Here is an 18181-nt window from a genome sequence, read left to right as displayed (position 1 = left end):
TAACCATTCCTAGCATAACCCCCAAGCTAGTCCCCCTCCCTGTTTTAGTTGACCCCCTCTCTTAGCTCATGATGGAAGCTCATTGGACCCCTTCAAGCCTGGCGAATCAGATGCAGAGTGCATATCAAGCAAGCATGCTAGCCTTGGGACAAGTGTCCCCCTTTTCCCTTTGACAGAGAGGACTTGATAAATGCATCAACAATTAATTTAATTAACTAAATTATCATTGGACCACTTGAGAGGCCAACCAATAGGCTTTAGGCACACCATGAGGGCAACATGAAGAGGAACTTGACAAGTGTCCTAGTTGCTTTCTTTAGACCAAGCTTGCCTTGTGTGAGGGTGTGTGTGTTCTCTCTCAATCTCCTACAATGAGGGCTTGTCCCCCCTTGTGTAGGGATGTGCTTTGACTTTTTGAACACCTCAACCCCTCAGGCACCTTAGTCAAGGAGCACTTTAGCACCTTAGTCATGAAGCACCTCAAGCACCAGCAATCATGACAAGCACCTCAAGCACCTTAGTCAGCAAGTATGACAAGCATCTCAAGCTTGGACTGGGTTCCCACCTCAAGCATAGCCCTAGCTTGCCTAAGGTCAAAGGACTTTTAACAATAACCTTTGTGTAAGGATATATGACCTAGCTTAGTAGATAATTGAGTAGATTACTTAATGGAGAGAGATAATTTTCACAAATGAGACTATAGAGTAAGAGAGAGAGTACACACGATATATGTGGTTCACCCAATGTGGGCTACATCCACGAGAAAGAAGTCACTCAATGTCTTTAGTAATTCAAAACAAGAAGTAGATTATAAAGGGATTATACCCTTTTGGAGCTCCCGCCTTGCTTCACTCTCACCACCTCACGCCCCCCTTGTTGCATCAACTTCACACTATCAAATGTATGTAGAAATGGCCTCCTTTTATAGGCCAAAAGGGATGCCCTCTCTCATAAGAGGCAGCCATGTGTAGCCGCCCTTGTGTAGATAAGTCCAAATTGTACCCTCCAATCTGCCCATGTGTGGCCGCCCTTGAGAAGATAAGTCCTCCTCATCGGCCATTGACTACTGGCCGCTGGCTAACCAGCCAACGGCCGGCCGTTTCTTGACCACTTTTCGGTCGCCATCCACGGTCGCCATCCAGCCATAATATTTCAGCGAAAAGGAATATTCCGGCATGAAAATTTTGGTTTCCGACGAGTGATTTTTCTTCACGCACGATGGTTTCTCCTCATAATGGGGGCCTTACAAATGTGCATTTTTAATACAGAAAATTACAAGGGGTAAATCAGGCTCCATACTTAACAATTTCCCACTTGGAGATTGATCTCCAAACCAAACCTATGACTGCTTTCCATCCTGGCTTCTTATCCTTGAATGCCAATTGAAGATGAGCAAAAGCTCAACTTCTTCTTATTGACCACCTTTGTAAACATGTCTGCAGGACTTTCACTTGTATGTACCTTTCCTAGCTTTAGATGTCCCTCTTCCAAAAGAGTACGTTGTCGAGAAATTTGCGGTCTTGCCAGGAAAGCACCGGGCTTATGGCTGTGAGAGTTTGTGAGAGAACTCAACAAAAACTATATGAAGGAGTTAAACCATAGATGCCATGAAGAATAGGGTTTGGAAAGAAGTGCAATCAAAGAAGACTCACTCTTTCTCTCTTGCACTCACACACACAAAGAAAGAACGCAACAGAGAATGTCAAAATAATACGAAGATGAAAACATCAAGGCTATGGTCATATCGTATCATGGGTAATATGAAAGGGTTAATGGATGAGTTAATGGCATTCAATCTTGGCTGACCAAATAGGCTACGAATTGTTCTTTGGAATTGTAGTTTTGTGCTTACCATAATATATATATTTTGTCTAGTGATTGGGATTAATTGTGTGTACAAATCCTCTTGGTTCATAGCAAGATAACTACGCTTACATCAAAAGAAAAATTATAATCTATGAGAGGTAGTATGATGGGATCCGGTGATAGAAGTATTTCATTGAGCCTTTCAGGGCCGAAGAGAAACACTATACGTTGTTGAAAGTGTATTTTACGGCTAATCCATACGTTAATTCTAATAGATCGTACAGAGTGAAAGCGATAGAAATGATCATCATGTGGGTTATTCATCTAGGATAGTATGTGAGAAATGTAGATATGAGAGAAGTGACGAGATGAGAATTTTCCCTCCCAAGCCCTATTCTTGCCCGTAGACAATAAGGATACTGCGGGGAGAGATGTACCTGTAGCAAGGAGAACCTAAAATTTGTAGAGAGGATGAATTACTAAGAGTGAAAGAGATAGATTTGGTTAAAGAGATGAGATTAGATATATATATATATATATATATGTTGGATTAGAGATGAAAAAGAAAACAACAAGAAATCAAGAAAACATCAATGTAGAACACATCTTACTTGACAAACCCTTCGACACCATTATTGATGGAGAGAGAAGAAGAGTGGAGAATTCCACTTTGATTGATACACCAAGTGTAAGACCTTCTTTGATTAGAGTTGATCTTCCAAGGTTAGCTTGTTGCAAGAATGGCTAGTCTTCTTCTAGGAAAAAGTGTAGGCTTGGGCTTATGTTAATGGCTAAGTACAATTAGGCGTTACTACTCACTCCCTCATGAATTCCTCTCATCAATGGCTTGAATGCTTGAGTTTCTTCCAAGGAAGAAGAGGTCCCCTTTTATAGGTGAAGGGAACCCCCAAGGGTTTACACAAGAAGAGAGGAGCCAGTGTGAACAGGAATTGGAAAAGTTGGAAATGAGCTGCCCTTGCATGATGTGGGCAGACTGGGGTCCGGTATTTTGATCATATCTCCTCAACCGTGGCTCCAAATAAAAAAGTAAAAATATGGGCAAAAACTTCAGCTCATTAGCTACGATTTTCATTTTAAAATTGCTTTCCAATTTGGATTGGAACCTTGTGTAAAAAATTCATCAAAATAGGGTCCATTTATGGCAGCAAAAGTCTTCATGTGGTCTCCTTAGCCTAGACTTTCATTTAATTCCAAAGGACACCTCATGCCATATGAAAGCATGACATTGCTCCTTGACAAAGTTTTGTAATCATGCTTGCAATAATGCATTAAAATAAGTGTATCTTTGAAATCATGCCACCTAGTGTCCCACTAGGATTTGATTCTCTCCTAGTAGCTATTTAAAAAGAAATATAAGAAAAGTATAAAAAATACATAGAATATATATATATATTGGAGTTTACCCTAGATATAGGATCTAGCTAGGGTGTGAGATGATAATGAAATAGTAGAAATAAAGAATCAATGCTTTTTGCCCCAAGTTAAAGAGACAGAGCTATTGATACTTTTTCAGTAGTATTTTCTGATGGTAAAGTAAGGATATGTTACCCTTGAGAAAAATAATAGGATGAGATAGAAGGCTTATTATTATACTTAAATATACATATGTACACTATAGGAAATATAATTATGTATCTAAAAAAATACAAGATAGATCTTGTAGCATGCGTTCCCACTATGTACGTGTCACAGCACGACAACGTATGAAGTGATATCTCACCTCAATGTGCTTTGTCCTTGAATGAAAAGCTGAGTTCTTTGCAAGATGGATAGCGCTTTGGATATTACTGTACAAGACACAATTGTCTTGTTTGAATCTAAGCTCTTCTAAGAATCTGTGAAGCCACATAATTTCTTTGCTTGCCTCCGTCATTTCTATATACTCTGCTTCTGTGGTAGAAAGTGAGACCACTTTCTGTAGCTTTGAATCCCAGATTACTGTTGTGCCTCCAACCGTGAAGACATAGCCAGTAGTGCTCCTTCGAGTATCTTTGTCACCTGCCATATCTGCATCAACATACCCTTCTAGAAAAATATCAGTTCCTCCAAAATACAAAGCATTTGTTGTTGTCCCTTTTAGATACCTAAGTATCCGCTTCATAGCTTGCCAGTGCTCTTTACCTAAGTTGTCCATTAACTTACTTACAACTCCCACTGCATGTGCAACGTCTGGCCTTTTCCAGACCATACATAAGAGAACCTACCGCTGCAGCACATGGAACTTTCGACATATAGGCTATCTCCTGTTGTGTCTTTGGAAACATATCCTTGGTTAGTTTAAAGTGACTAGACAAAGGTGTAGAAACCGTTTTTGCATTTTGCATTGAAAACCTTTTTAGTACCTTCTTGATGTAATCCTCTTGAGATAGCTTTATTGCCTTCTTCGTCCTATCCCTTGATATCTTTATACAAAGTGTTCTCTTTGCAGCACCTAAATCTTTCATTGAAAAAGATTTAGACAGCTCCTCTTTTACGTCGATGTCTTACATGTTAGCACTTGCAATCAGCATGTCATCAGCATACAACATTAGGATGATGAGCTTCCCATCTCCCAAATTCTTTGTGTAGATGTAGTGATCCGAGTTGCATCTTGTGAATCCCATCCATGGATCGAACTTCAAGTACCATTGTCTTGATGCTTGATTTAAACCATACAATCTCTTCTTTAATCTGCAAACCATTTTCTCCTTACCTTTTACTTCATACCCCTTTGGTTGAAGCATATAAATTTCCTCCTCTAAGTCACCGTGATGAGGAAATGCCGTATTTACATCCAATTGCTCAAGATTTAGATCATAAGCAGCCACAAGGCTTAAGACAAGCCTAATTGAGTTCATTTTTACAGCACGAGTAAATATTTCATTGAAGTCAATACCTTTCTTTTGAGAAAACCCTTTTACCACAAGCCTAAACTTGTACCTTTTCTTCCCACCTTCTTCTTCCTTCAACTTATACACCCATTTGTTCTGAAGTGCCCGCTTACCTTTAGGCAACTCAACCAACTCCCATGTTTGGTTGCGATGTAATGAGTCCATCTCCACTTGCATGCTCTTCATTCATTCTTCTTTGGATTCGAATTGCATAGCTTCTTCGTATGATTCCGGCTCTCCAGAATCTGAGATGAAGAGATGGTTGAAGGAAGGAACGAACCTTTCTAGAGGTCTACTTGCTCTTGTAGATCTTTGGGGAATAGGTTGAGGCTCCTCATTTGTTTGAAGTTGCTGCACATTGTCACCGTTTGCAGTCCTTGATTCTTCACCATCCTCAAGCTCCATGTACTAATCACCTGTTTCTTTTGTTTATTTTCTTTCCAAGTAATCTTTGTACATATTTTGTTGGTTAAAAATTACATCCCTACTCCTAAGATTTTACCATCTTAAGGATTCCATAGACGATACCCAAAGTCACCTTCTCCATAGCCAATGAAGAAACACTTTTTGGACTTTGCATCTAGCTTTGATCTTAGGCTTCTATCTATGTGCATGAAAGCCTCACACCCAAACACTTTGAGAAATGCATAATTCACCGGTCTACCTTTCCATGCCTCTTCTGGAACTCCCCCATCCGATGCCATTGAGGGTCACCGGTTGATTAAGTACACAGACGTACTTACAGCTTCCACCCAAAGCTCAAGCGGTAGGCCGGCATGTAGCCGCATGCTTCGCTCACTCCATGGTTGTCCTATTCATCCTTTCTGAAATCCCATTTTGTTGAGGTGTCCTTGAGATTGTCTTTTGCCTCCGAATGCCATTGCTAGCACAAAAGCTTGGCTGCAATATTCACCTCCATTGTCGGATCTGAGGCATTTAACTTCATTCTCCACAAAGTCTTTCCACCTTTGAAATATGGAAAACACATCGGATTTATTCTTCATGTAATAAACCCATGTTTTCCTAGTCACATCATCTATGAATGTTACATAATACAATGAACCACCAAGTGATGGTGTACTTGCAGGTCCCCAAACATCAAAATGAACCAAGTCAAGTTTTTTTTTTCTTTCATTTCCTGATTTTTGAAATTTTACTCTCTTTTGTTTCCATAAACACAATCTTCACGGAACTCTAAGTTCACTTCTTTCAAACCTGGTAGAAGCTTCTTTGTTTGAAGGATTTACATTCTTTTGGCGCTCATATGCCCAAGCGGATAGTGCCACACCGCACTGTCGACTTCCGTAGCTATTGCACAAGTTGAAGATTGCATGCTAACAGTACACAAGTAAAGTGTACCAATATTTTCTCCCTTGGCAACCACCAAAGATCCCTTTGAGATCTTCCACCGTTTGCTTCCAAATGCAATGTTGTGACCTTCATCATCCAATTGTCCTGTAGAGATCAAATTTTTGCAAAGAGAAGGAACATGCCTAACATCTTTAAGCTTCCATTAATTTTCGTTAGCAGTTTTGACACAAAATGTACCTTTGCCGACAATTTCACAAGCTTCATCATCTCCCAAGTATACATACCCAAAATTACCTTTGGTGTAATCTTGGAAATGTTGCTTGTGTGGTGTCGCATGGAATGAAGCCCTGGAATCTACTATTCAGGAATTAGACACATTGTCTAATGAGAAAATTAGAGCATCTTGCTCTACTTTACCTGCCACATTGGCCTTTGATGTTGGCTTGTTTTCTTGAGACTCCGACTCCTTCTTCTTCTTGGACCAGCAATCCTTCTTGACGTGGCCCTTCTTGCCGCAGTTCCAACATTCAAAAACTGACTTTGTGCGTGACTTGCTCCGCCTTCAGCAATCACGACCCTTTTGGTTTTTGAACCTCTCCTTAGGCCTTCCTCTTGTTTCCACTGACAGTGCAGCACTTGATGATTCTTATGTGCTTCTCCCTTGCATTTCCTCACTTAAGAGAACACCCACAACATCATCAAACTTAAGAGTATTTGTGCCAAAGATAGAGTTACTTACAGCCATCACAAGGCTGTCCCAACTATCCGATAGAGACGATAGTATAAGAAGAGCTCGCAGTTCATCATCGAAATTGATTTTCACAGATCGAAGTTGACTTATGTTTGTGTTAAAGTCATTTAGGTACTCTGCAACTGAACCATTTTCTACCATCTTTAGATTGAACAAGCGCTTCATGAGAAATACCTTATTAGATGCCGATGGTTTCTCGTAAAAGTCGTCAAGTGACTTCATCAAGTCCTTTGTGGTCTTCATCTACAAAACATTGAAGGCCACTGTTGACGCTGTGCCAAAGATAGAGTTACTTACAGCCATCACAAGGCTGTCCCAACTGTCCGATAGAGACGATAGTATAAGAAGAGCTCGCAGTTCATCATTGAAATTGATTTTCACATATCGAAGTTGACTTATGTTTGTGTTAAAGTCATTTAGGTACTCTGCAACTGAACCATTTCTACCATCTTTAGATTGAACAAGCGCTTCATGAGAAATACCTTATTAGATGCCGATGGTTTCTCGTAAAAGTCGTCAAGTGACTTCATCAAGTCCTTTGTGGTCTTCATCTACAAAACGTTGAAGGCCACCGTTGACGCCAAGCTTAACCGGATTATTCCCAGTGCCTTTCGGTCAAGGACAATCCAAGCTTCATCTGCCATCGTTGCGGGCTTCTTTGCAAGACCGCCTAGTTGCAAATAGAGGTCCTTCTGGTAGAGATAGTTTTCAATCTGCATCTTCCAATGTTGGTAGTTTTTGCTATTGAACTTCTCGATCTTGAGCTTCCCTTCCTCTGTCATTACTCCCACTCAATTCAAGGAATCCTTTCCTTGAGATAATTTATCTATGAGAAAACCTTGCTCTGATATCAGTTGTAAGGAAATATGACGTAGCTTAGTAGATAATTGAGTAGATTACTTAATGGAGAGAGATAATTTCCACACACAAGAGATTATAGAGTAGAGAGAGAGAGAGAGAGAGAGAGAGAGAGAGAGAGAGAGAGAGAGAGAGTACACACGATATATGTGGTTCACCCAATGTGGGCTACGTCCACGGGAAAGCAGCCACTCAATGGCTTTAGTACTTCAAAACAAGAAGTAGATTACAAAGGGATTATACCCTTTTGGAGCTCCCGCTTTGCTTCACTCTCACCACCTCACACCCACCTTGTTGCATCAACGTCACACTATGAAAAATGTGTAGAAATGGCCTCCTTTTATAGGTCAAAAGTGATGCCCTCCCTCATGAGAGGTAGCCATGTCTAGCCGCCCTTGTGTAGATAAGTCCAAATCGGACCCTCCAATCCACCTATGTGTGGCCGCCCTTGAGAAGACAAGTCCTCCTTTGAAATTGGCAACCGGCCATTGAATTCGGCCACTGGCCATTGACTTTCGACCACCGGCCACCAGCCATTGACTATCGGCCATCGGCCAACCCGCCAAACGACCGGCCGTTTTTCGACCACTTTCCGATCGCCGCCCGGCCATAATATTCCAGCATGAAAATTTTGGTTTCCGGCGAGTGACTTTGTTTTTCGTCGAGTGATTTCTTTTCACGCACGATGGCTTCTCCTCATAATGGGGGCCTTACAAATGTGCGTTTTTAATACAAAAAATTACAAGAGGTAAATCTTGCTCCATACTTAACACTTTGGAAATATTTAATGAAGCTAACCCTAAGATCTTTAAGCTCCATTAGCTAGCCTTGCTCTTTGAGAGACCATCTCTCATTTGGACCCCTTTACCATTGGCCCCATGTTGAGATAGATCAGTAAGCACATGTTTATATTCTAACCCTTGTTCCCATTTATTCTCCCACATTAAATTATGAGAAAATCATTTGGGCTAGTTAGAGATTAGATTTTCAGTTTAATATGAGAAAATCATTTGGGCTAGTTAGAGATTAGATTTTATGACACGTTTTGTGTTGTGTACAGTGCGAGAGTGCTTTGAAGAAGAGCTTCTTTATTGTGCTCCTTACTCAACACATTTTTATGACAAGAGAGCTCTTTGGCATCACTACATAAAGCCTTTTAGAATATGCGAAGAGTGGAATATGAATGCAGTCGCTCGGGTGAAATATGTGTGCGGTAGTAGAAGCGGTAATGAACGTAGAAATATCCATGGTAAGCAAGAGAATGAGAAAGATTCTTGCAAAAGTGTAGGCTACGTGCACATTGTTGCAAGATAGAGCTTGAAGAAACTAACATAAGTGCTACCATTTGGTAAAATGTGGACACACTTCACTCTATCATCCCCATGCCTCGACAGAAGATGCCATCCTTGTTTGGCTTCTCATCTCTGACGATGCTTGCGGTGCTTGCTTTACATGGAGGTGCATGCATAACTTTAGGATGGAGCAGGCTCTTTGTAGTTTCATTTTTCTCCAGATAGCTATTGTTTCATGTTTTAATATCATTTTTTGAAATTTTAAGTAATGTTCTTTAATTTTTATTCACAAGCAAAACGTAGGAAAAGCACCATAATTAGAATGTTTAAGCGCTAAAGCGGGGTTCGATAATAGACATGACAATTAGGGCAGCAATAATCACGGTAATATAAACGATAATATGACTCGCGATAATATTTGAATTAAAACCCCCCCCCCCCCCCCCCCCCCCCCCCCGGCCCTCCTCTCTTCTTTGGCCAACCCATTTTGGCTCTTTACAGAATGCGGTAAACGTTTTGAGATTTTCATAGTGTTAGAAATAAATTAGAGTGTATGTACTCGGAAAAATCAGCAAAAAAAGGACTTGCTTGCAACACGCAGCTTAGAAGTGCAGAGTGAGTCCTTGCTAGTGACGATCGGATCAGAATCCAACACGTAGGGTTGTTTCAGATTATCTGCCGCTTGATCCACCAACATCGACTGTCCACACCAATGGTGCACTTGCATGCAAGTCTGTCATCTGCATTAGCTCATCTATCTTCATATGCCATAGACAACGCTACTCTCAACTAGGCAATGTTATCCTTGCACAACTTAATCTATATAGGGTAGCTAGTTGAGGATGCATGGGTCAACTTATCGGCCGACAATATCAGGACAGGATCAACGATGTAAGTCAGAAACAATGTGCATCGGGGTGTATGTCTGCCTACATCGCGGTGCATCGGGGTATCGGAGAAGGATAGCCTTTTACTAATGCGTGCATGTCTTGAAGTCTTCATCTCCAGTACATTTTTGTCAAGTGGCATAGCTCTCCCTTGTCTATAAAGGCCACGGGGTCGAGTGAAGGGATCAACGGCCCCCCTTTAATCCACCATTGTTTGACCTTCATAGAGCATAAAAAATTAGGGTTCCCAACCGTCGGGTCGCACCTTGAACCCCAGACCTCCCCTTCCGCTCTCCACAGCCTTATCCAATCCACCTACCACGCGCCACTGCAGGGATATCGAGACCATAACTACAAAAAGCTTGCCCCCCGTGCTACAAAGATCTGGGGGCCTAAAATGCCGCACGATGCCGATCGTGTGACCGTGGCGTCGATCCCTCCACTCTGATAGGTCTCCTTGCATAAGAGTTTTGGAATCCGATCCGAGGCATACTTTCAAGAAAGAAATGGTTAACTTTGCCCTCGTGTCCAACTTCTTGTTGAAGTCCAAGCTACATTCTACTGTTATATTTTTGCCGGTTGTGAGTGCTGAGGAGAGCGAACCATGTCTTCATCTGCAGAAGAAGCTCAAGAGCAGCAGCAGCAGCAGGGCCCCATCATCCCAGGCTTGCCCGATCATGTCGCTTTGAGATGCCTCGCCTTCCTCCACCGCACCGAGTATAACCGCCTCCGCTGCGTGAGCACCCAATGGCGTGACATCTTCAGGCGCGGCGTCTCCTCCTTACATGCATTGCGCCGCTCTATGAACCGCACACTCGACTACCTCATCCTCTTCCCCAGAGAGTTCTACAAAGGCAAGGGCGAAGCCGTCTCTTTATTACGAAATCCAAGTCGACCCTTCAGCGCTTACACCCACAATTGCACAGAAGTCTCTGTCTATGCCTCTCCGTGAAGAGGAATTACCTTCTCTTCGTGGCCATGCCTGCATCTCCATGGGTCCACTGGTATTACTCTTGGGCGGTCTTTATTTCGGCCCAAAATCGTTTAACAGTCTTCACATTTTCGACACCACCTCCAGCTCATGGTGGCATGGTTCTAGCATGCAGTTCTCTAGAAGCGATTTCGCATGGGGTGTCATTGAAAACCGTCTCTATGTTGCAGGTGGCGTATGAGAGAGAGAGAGAGAGAGAGAGAGAGAGAGAGAGAGAGAGAGAGAGAGGTGAACAATGTGTGTAAATGTGCAGAGGGAAAGAGGCCTAGTTTCAAGCAGAGGCATGTATTTTTGCTGCAGGTGGTTTCTTTGATGAGGATATCGGGCACATTCAGCAAGTGGAAGTGTATGATCCTGACGCAGATGAATGGTCCAGCTTGCCTGACATGCCCGTACACATCCTCATTGACATGTACTTTGTTCACAAGGGGATGCTCTATGTACGCGGCTGTGAGCCGGCGGAAAAACTCTCGGATTATGTTTTGAAGATGCTCTCATACAACCCATCATCAAAGGAATGGACGGACGAGGATTGGATGCTAGGCACCATATTTAAAAATGTGGGGCCTTTAACCACAAACAGACTTATAGCCTTGCAGGAGAAAGGGGATGATACCCTTTACATGCTCGAGGTTAAAGGAGAACCATATGATTACTATAGTGGAGAGTTTCCAGCATGTGTGAAGATTTTGAAGCTTGCACCAGATGCATTGGAGTGGGAGACTCTGTTTGAGAAGTTGGATGTGGCGCACAGGTTTATGGAGTGCCCTTGCTCTGAGGCAGTCGGAACACACCGGGATGTGTGTTTTGCAAGCATGGGGAAGAAGGTGATAACTATGGGCCATTCGCAGAGCGATAGTGATTATGAGGAGAAGGGTGAAATGGAATTACATGCGACGGAGTCTAATGAGGTTCTCCAGCTCTCTTTGAACTGCCCTGCAAATTGGGATGCCGTGGTGGTAAATGCCTAGTTTTTTACTCAAATCGTAACTCAATGTGGGTGTAATGGATGCAGGTTTTTTCCAACCCATAGCTTTTGATTGTCTGAAAATCTTGTGACGTATAGTCTTGGAATGTGCTCCTCTCTTTTTTCTTCTGTAGTCAGCTATGGAGTAGAGAGTTTCCTTCTTCTTGACAATGTGCAGGATATGTTTTTCTTAGAAATGTTACTCTTGTGGTGGTAACAATAATAGTTTTACACCACAGTGTTGTATGTCATCAACCTTAGTGTCCATAAATTTAATGCTCTTGCAAACATCCAACATTCAGATTTGTGCGAGAATTGTCCTTAGGTGATTCTGAGTGTCACGGGCAAAGATTCTGAGTTCTAAATTATTGGCCTCCAAAGGAGATTGGTGTGTGTTATGAGAGAGAGAGAGAGAGAGAGAGAGAGAGAGAGAGAGAGAGAGAGATTGTCTTTCAAAGGCTAATATGGCCATGGGACCGACCCATTGTACAACTGCTGATGGTGGCATCTCATATAAGAAGTGTTTGAACAATAGTCTTTAGCTAGAAATTTGCAAAACTAAAAGCTCCTGCACGTCTAAGCTATAGGCTACCCTAACGTGTCATACTAGGATTGTCTGCTGAACCTGATCTCCCCCAAGGATCCTCTTGGAAGCGGTTGAATCGCTGTAGTGTAGTAAACAAGCCAAGTACCAAGTGCTATCCCTCAGTGATCAACAAAGCACCGAATAGTGGAGATGCTATGGGCCTGTCGGCTAGCCCTCAGCCGTGTCAAAAACTCAGAAAGAAACTCCCTTGTGAGGCCACAGCGTCGATACATAAGCAAAGGCCCGAGCACAGAAGCTCCCATGTGCGAAGTATACTCAATGCAAAGTAGTCTTCCCAGCCTCTACTCAAACGTATCCTTCTCATCTTTATGAAGATCCAATTGGAGCCCAAGGGCTGCCAATCAGGGAGAGCTTTAGTTTGAATCCGCTACAGTAGGAGCTCCTTCCAAGGCTTAGCTCGAGGTAAGAGACCCCAATCAATGAGCTTCGCCAACAAAGCCCGACTCTAGTGAGTAGGAGAAATAGTTCCAAGTCCTCCATGTGAAGGTGGGAGAGTGATGATGGGCTAGGCAACCTTGGCATGGGCAAGCTATCCATCTTGCCTAACCAAAGAAAGTTCATGATCATCCTTTGAACCTCGCTCAGACAAGAACTTGAATATATCCCGAATGCTCAAGAGGAGGGGAGCAATCTGCTAATCCGGAGATAGATTGGCTTTAAGCCAATCTAGAGTGATTCGTTAGCTACGTTTGCATCGAATTGAGATCGAGCAAAGTATTGAAAAATTGTATATGCCATTTCATCACTAAAATGAATTTGTTTTTGGCAAAGTTCTATTATCTAAACCTATCAATTATGTCTAAGATATTTATTAAATGGGAGGAGAGACATTAAAAAGAAGCATGCAAAGAGAGAGAGAGAGAGAGAGAGAGAGAGAGAGAGAGAGAGAGAGAGAGTTTTCATCAAAATGTGTTAAATATTTTTACCTGAGAGTGAAACTATAATAAGAAGGGTTAGAGTTTTGTCAAGCTCAATGTTCATAACCATACAAGATGTCAATGTTATTAGACAAGCAAGTCTCTTTGCATGGGGGAGTTTGCACAGTCCTCCCCAATTTTTAAAATACGAGGGAACGTGCCATTCCCAGGGCAGCGTGCAATTTTCAACTCGTCCATTAACTATGTTCTAAGTGTCAAAAGTGAAAAAATGGTAATGCTTACTCACCGTGCGATTAAATGTCTATCATCAATGTACACAGGTTGCATTTAACCTTCCGTGTGACTGCATTTCTCGAAACAAACATGATAGTGGAGGCAGGGTGGACATTGCAAAGCATGAATCTGCATTACCAAGATTTGGTGTGGAAGAGCTGAGAGGAATAGAGGACCATTTTGAGCGTGGTAGACATACTGGAGGCGGAGTGGCCAAGGCGAAGGCTGAAGTTGCGTCAACAAAGATTTGTATGGAAGAGCGCAGAGGCTCTTCTGTAGTGGTAAGGGACAGAGATGAGCGCGGTAGGCGCATATGATATGCTGCAACAAGTATGAAAGCAACTTGAAAAACAATGGGCAGGTAGGGGCTTTGGCATATTCGAGAGTCATTGAGGTTGTGTGCACACCATAGAAGCAAAATTAGAAGAGAGTGCAATATCGATAGTGACTGCACATACAAGGCAAGCCCAAAAGCCTGCATGTCCAGAAGATGGAACTCATCATGCAAGCTTGGGTTCACTCGTGAGAGAGATAACCCACAATGCACCACTTCAATCAAAGAATGTGAGCCATAGCTACTTGCTGGAAACCCAATAGAGCCTCCTCCTCTTAGGCAGACATGCTTTGGGATCACTGACTTGTGGCCCCCTTGGATGACCTGCATTTTACGAACACTAAGCAAGCATGTAGGAGAGAGAGAGAGAGAGAGAGAGAGAGAGAGAGAGAGAGAGAGAGAGCCTGAGATGCTCGACATTTCCTTCGTTCAATAAAATTATGCGAGCTCAATAGTGAGAGTGCTAAAGCTTTGCATACCTTTGCTGGCTGTGCATGCACAAGATTAAGCGTGTAGCATGAACCTCAAAAAAATCTTGTAAAGAATCAATTTTTTATCCATTGAAGATAACAATTAAAGCTTGCTTATGCATGCAAAAAAACTTGGGCACCCCTTCTCATACCACAATTACTGTAGCATCATGTGAGAGCCTCCTCATTTGCACGCTTCTTGACATCATAAGAAAATGAAAAAACCTTCTCTTCTTGCTTCCATGCACATTAGGGCCAAAAACGACTCAAAAAGGTCTGTTTGTTAATTTAAGGATTAAGGAATAGTCCAATAGTTATTTGATGTTAGGAAATAAGACGTAGCTAAATAGATAATTGAGTAGATTACTTAATGGAGAGAGACAGATTTATATACACGAGATTATAGAGTAGAGAGAGAGAGAGAGAGTAAACACGATATACGTGGTTCACCCAATGTGGGCTACGTCCACGGGAAAGCAACCACTCAATGGCTTTAGTACTTCAAAACAAGAAGTAGTTTACAAAGGGATTATACCCTTAATGGAGCTCCCGCCTTGCTTCACTCTCACCACCTCACAGTCACCTTGTTGCATCAACTTCACACTATGAAAAATGTGTAGAAATGGCCTCCTTTTATAGGCCAAAAGGGCTGCCCTCTCTTATGAGAGACAGTCATGTGTAGCCGCCCTTGTGCGAATAAGTCCAAATCGGACCCTCTAATCCGCCCATGTGTGGCCGCCCTTAAGAAGACAAGTCCGCTTTTGAATTCGGCCACCGGCCACCGGCCATTGACTTTCGACCACCGGCCATCGGCCATTGACTACCGGCCACCGACCAACCGACCGGTTGTTTTCCGACCACTTTTCGGCCACCGTCCGGCCATAATATTCCGGCAAAAAGGAATATTCCGGCGAAAAAAAGTCTCAGGGCCTCCGCCCCCAAGGCCTCTAAAGTTGCCCCTGATTCTTGTCCGTGAAAATTTTGGTTTCCGGTGAGTGATTTTTCTTCATGCACGATGGCTTCTCCTCATAATGGGGGCCTTACAAATGTGCGCTTTTACCACAGAAAATTACAAGGGTAAATCAGGCTCCATACTTAACAATCTCCCACTTGGAGACTGATCTCCAAACCAAACCTGTGATTGCTTTCCATTCTGGCTTCTTATCCTTGAATGCTGATTGAAGATGAGCAAAAGCTCAACTTCTCCTTGTTGACCACCTTTGTAAACATGTCTGCATGACTTTCACTTGTATGCACCTTTCCTAGCTTTAGCTGTCCCTCTTCCAAAAGATTGCGTATGTAGTCATATCTCACCTCAATGTGCTTTGTCCTTGAATGAAAGGCTGAGTTCTTCGCAAGATGGATAGCGCTTTGGCTATCACTGTACAAGACACAATTGTCTTGTTTGAATCCAAGCTCTTCTAAGAATCTGTGAAGCCACATAATTTCTTTGCTTGCCTCCGTCATTGCTACATACTCTGCTTCCGTGGTAGAAAGTGAAACCACTTTCTGCAGCTTTGAAGCCCAGCTTACTGCTGTGCCTCCAACCGTGAACACATAGCCAGTAGTGCTCCTTCGAGTATCTTTGTCACCTGCCATATCTGCATCAGCATACCCTTCTAGAAAAATATCAGTTCCTCCAAAATACAAAGCATTTGTTGTTGTCCCTTTTAGATACCTAAGTATCCACTTCACAGCTTGCCAATGCTCTTTACCTGGGTTGTCCATGAACCTACTCACAACTCCCACTGCATGTGCAATGTCTGGCCTTGTCCAGACCATAGCATACATTAGAGAACCTACCGCTGCAACATATGGAACTTTAGACATATAGGCTATCTTCTCTTGTGTCTTTGGACACATATCCTTCGTTAGTTTAAAATGACCAGCCAAAGGTGTAGAAACTGGTTTTGCATTTTACATTGCAAACCTTTCTAGTACCTTCTTGATGTAATCTTCTTGAGATAGCTTTATTGTCTTCTTCGTCCTGTCCCTTGATATTTTCATACCAAGTATCCTCTTTGCAGCACCTAAATCTTTCATTGAAAAAGATTTGGACAGCTCCTCTTTTAGGTCTTTGATGTCCTGCATGTTAGCACTTGCAATCAACATGTCATCAACATACAACATTAGGATGATGAATTTCCCATCTCCCAAATTCTTCGTGTAGACGCAGTGATCCGAGTTGCATCTTGTGAATCCATGATCCAACATCCATCGATCAAACTTCAAGTACCATTGTCTTGATGCTTGCTTTAAACCATACAAGCTCTTCTTTAATCTGCAAACCATTTTCTCCTTACCTTTTACTTCATACCCCTTTGGTTGAAGCATGTAGATTTCCTCCTCTAAGTCACCGTGAGAGAATGCCGTATTTACATCCATTTGCTCGAGATTTAGATCATGAGCAGCCACAAGCCTTAAGACAAGCCTAATTGAGTTCATTTTTACAACAGGAGAAAATATTTCATTGAAGTCAATACCTTTCTTTTGAGAAAAAACCTTTTACCACAAGCGTAGACTTGTACCTTTTCTTCCCACCTTCTTCTTCCTTTAGCTTGTACACCCATTTGTTTTGAAGTGCCCGCTTACCTTTAGGCAACTCAACCAACTCCCATGTTTGGTTGCGATGTAGTGAGTCCATCTCCACTTGCATGCTCTTCGTCCATTCTTCTTTGGATTCATGTTGCATAGCTTCTTCATATGATTCCGGCTCTCCAGAATCTGAGATCAAGAGATGGTTGAAGGAAGGAACAAACCTTTCTGGAGGTCAACTTACTCTTGTAGATCTTCGGGGAATAGGTTGAGGCTCCTCATTTGGTCGACGTTGTTGCACATTGTCACCGTTTGCAGTCCTTGAGTCTTCACCGTCCTCAAGCTCCATGTACTCATCACCTGTTTCTTTTGTTTGTTTTCTTTCCAAGTAATCTTTGTACATATTTTGTTCGTTAAAAATTACATCCCTACTCCTTAAGATTTTACCATCTTCAGGATTCCATAGGCGATACCCAAAGTCTCCTTCTCCATAGCCAATGAAGAAACACTTTTTGGACTTTGCATCTAACTTTGATCTTAGGCTTCTATGTATGTGCATGAAAGCCTCATACCCAAACACTTTGAGAAATGCATCTGAGGCATTTAACCTTGGTACCTGTTTCATTCTCCACAAAGGATTTCCACCTTTGAAATATGGAAAATACATCCAATTTATTCTTCATGACATAAACCCATGTTCTTCTAGTCGCATTGTCTATGAATGTTACATAGTACAATGAGCCACCAAGTGATGGTGTACTTGCAGGACCCCAAACATCAGAATGAACCAACTCAAGTTTTTTTTTTTTCTTTCATTTCCTGATTTTTGAAATTTTACCCTCTTTTGTTTACCATAAGCACAATCTTCACAAAACTCTAAGTCCACTTCTTTCAAACCTGGTAGAAGCTTCTTTGTTTGAAGTATTTGCTGTCCTTTGGCACTCATATGCCCAAGTCGGTAGTGCCACACCGCACTGTCAACTTCTGTTGTTGCTGCACAAGCTGAAGGTTGCGTGCTAAGAGTGCACAAGTAAAGTGTACCGACTTTTTCACCCTTGGCAACCACCAAATATTTCTTTGAGATCCTCCACCGTTTGTTTCCGAATGCAATGTTGTGACCTTCATCGTCCAATTGTCCTGTAGAGATCAAATTTTTGCGAAGAGAAGGAACATGCCTAACATCTTTAAGCTTCCATTCATTTCCGTTAGCAGTTTTGACAGAAACTGTACCTTTGCCGACAATCTCATAAGCTTCATCATCTCCCAAGTATATATACCCAAAATTACCTTTGGTGTAGTCTTGGAAATGTTGCTTGTGTGGTGTCGCATG

The 18181-nt window shown here is 42.3% G+C and overlaps 1 protein-coding gene across 1 annotated transcript; it reads left to right on the top strand.

The window, feature by feature from the left end:
• Positions 1–10303: 10303 nt before the first annotated feature.
• LOC147451462 (F-box/kelch-repeat protein At1g16250-like) lies at positions 10304–12114 on the top strand. The gene is made up of 2 exons (XM_086520933.1): positions 10304–10957; positions 11088–12114. The coding sequence occupies exons 1-2, from the start codon at positions 10735–10737 to the stop codon at positions 11756–11758; spliced, it is 894 nt and encodes a 297-aa protein (XP_086377059.1). The 5' UTR covers positions 10304–10734; the 3' UTR covers positions 11759–12114.
• Positions 12115–18181: the final 6067 nt, after the last annotated feature.

Source organism: Adiantum capillus-veneris, chromosome 9 (assembly GCF_014529385.1).
Source record: "Adiantum capillus-veneris isolate H3 chromosome 9, ASM1452938v2, whole genome shotgun sequence".
NCBI classification, from domain to species: domain Eukaryota; kingdom Viridiplantae; phylum Streptophyta; class Polypodiopsida; order Polypodiales; family Pteridaceae; genus Adiantum; species Adiantum capillus-veneris.
This window is presented reverse-complemented; position numbering and strand designations above follow the sequence as displayed.

Coding starts and splice junctions, on each gene's coding strand:
- LOC147451462 (XM_086520933.1), top strand. CDS start 10,735: ATGCCTCTCCGTGAAGAGGAATTACCTTCTCTTCGTGGCCATGCCTGC. Junction 10,958..11,087: donor AAACCGTCTCTATGTTGCAG/GTGGCGTATGAG, acceptor TTTTTGCTGCAG/GTGGTTTCTTTGATGAGGAT.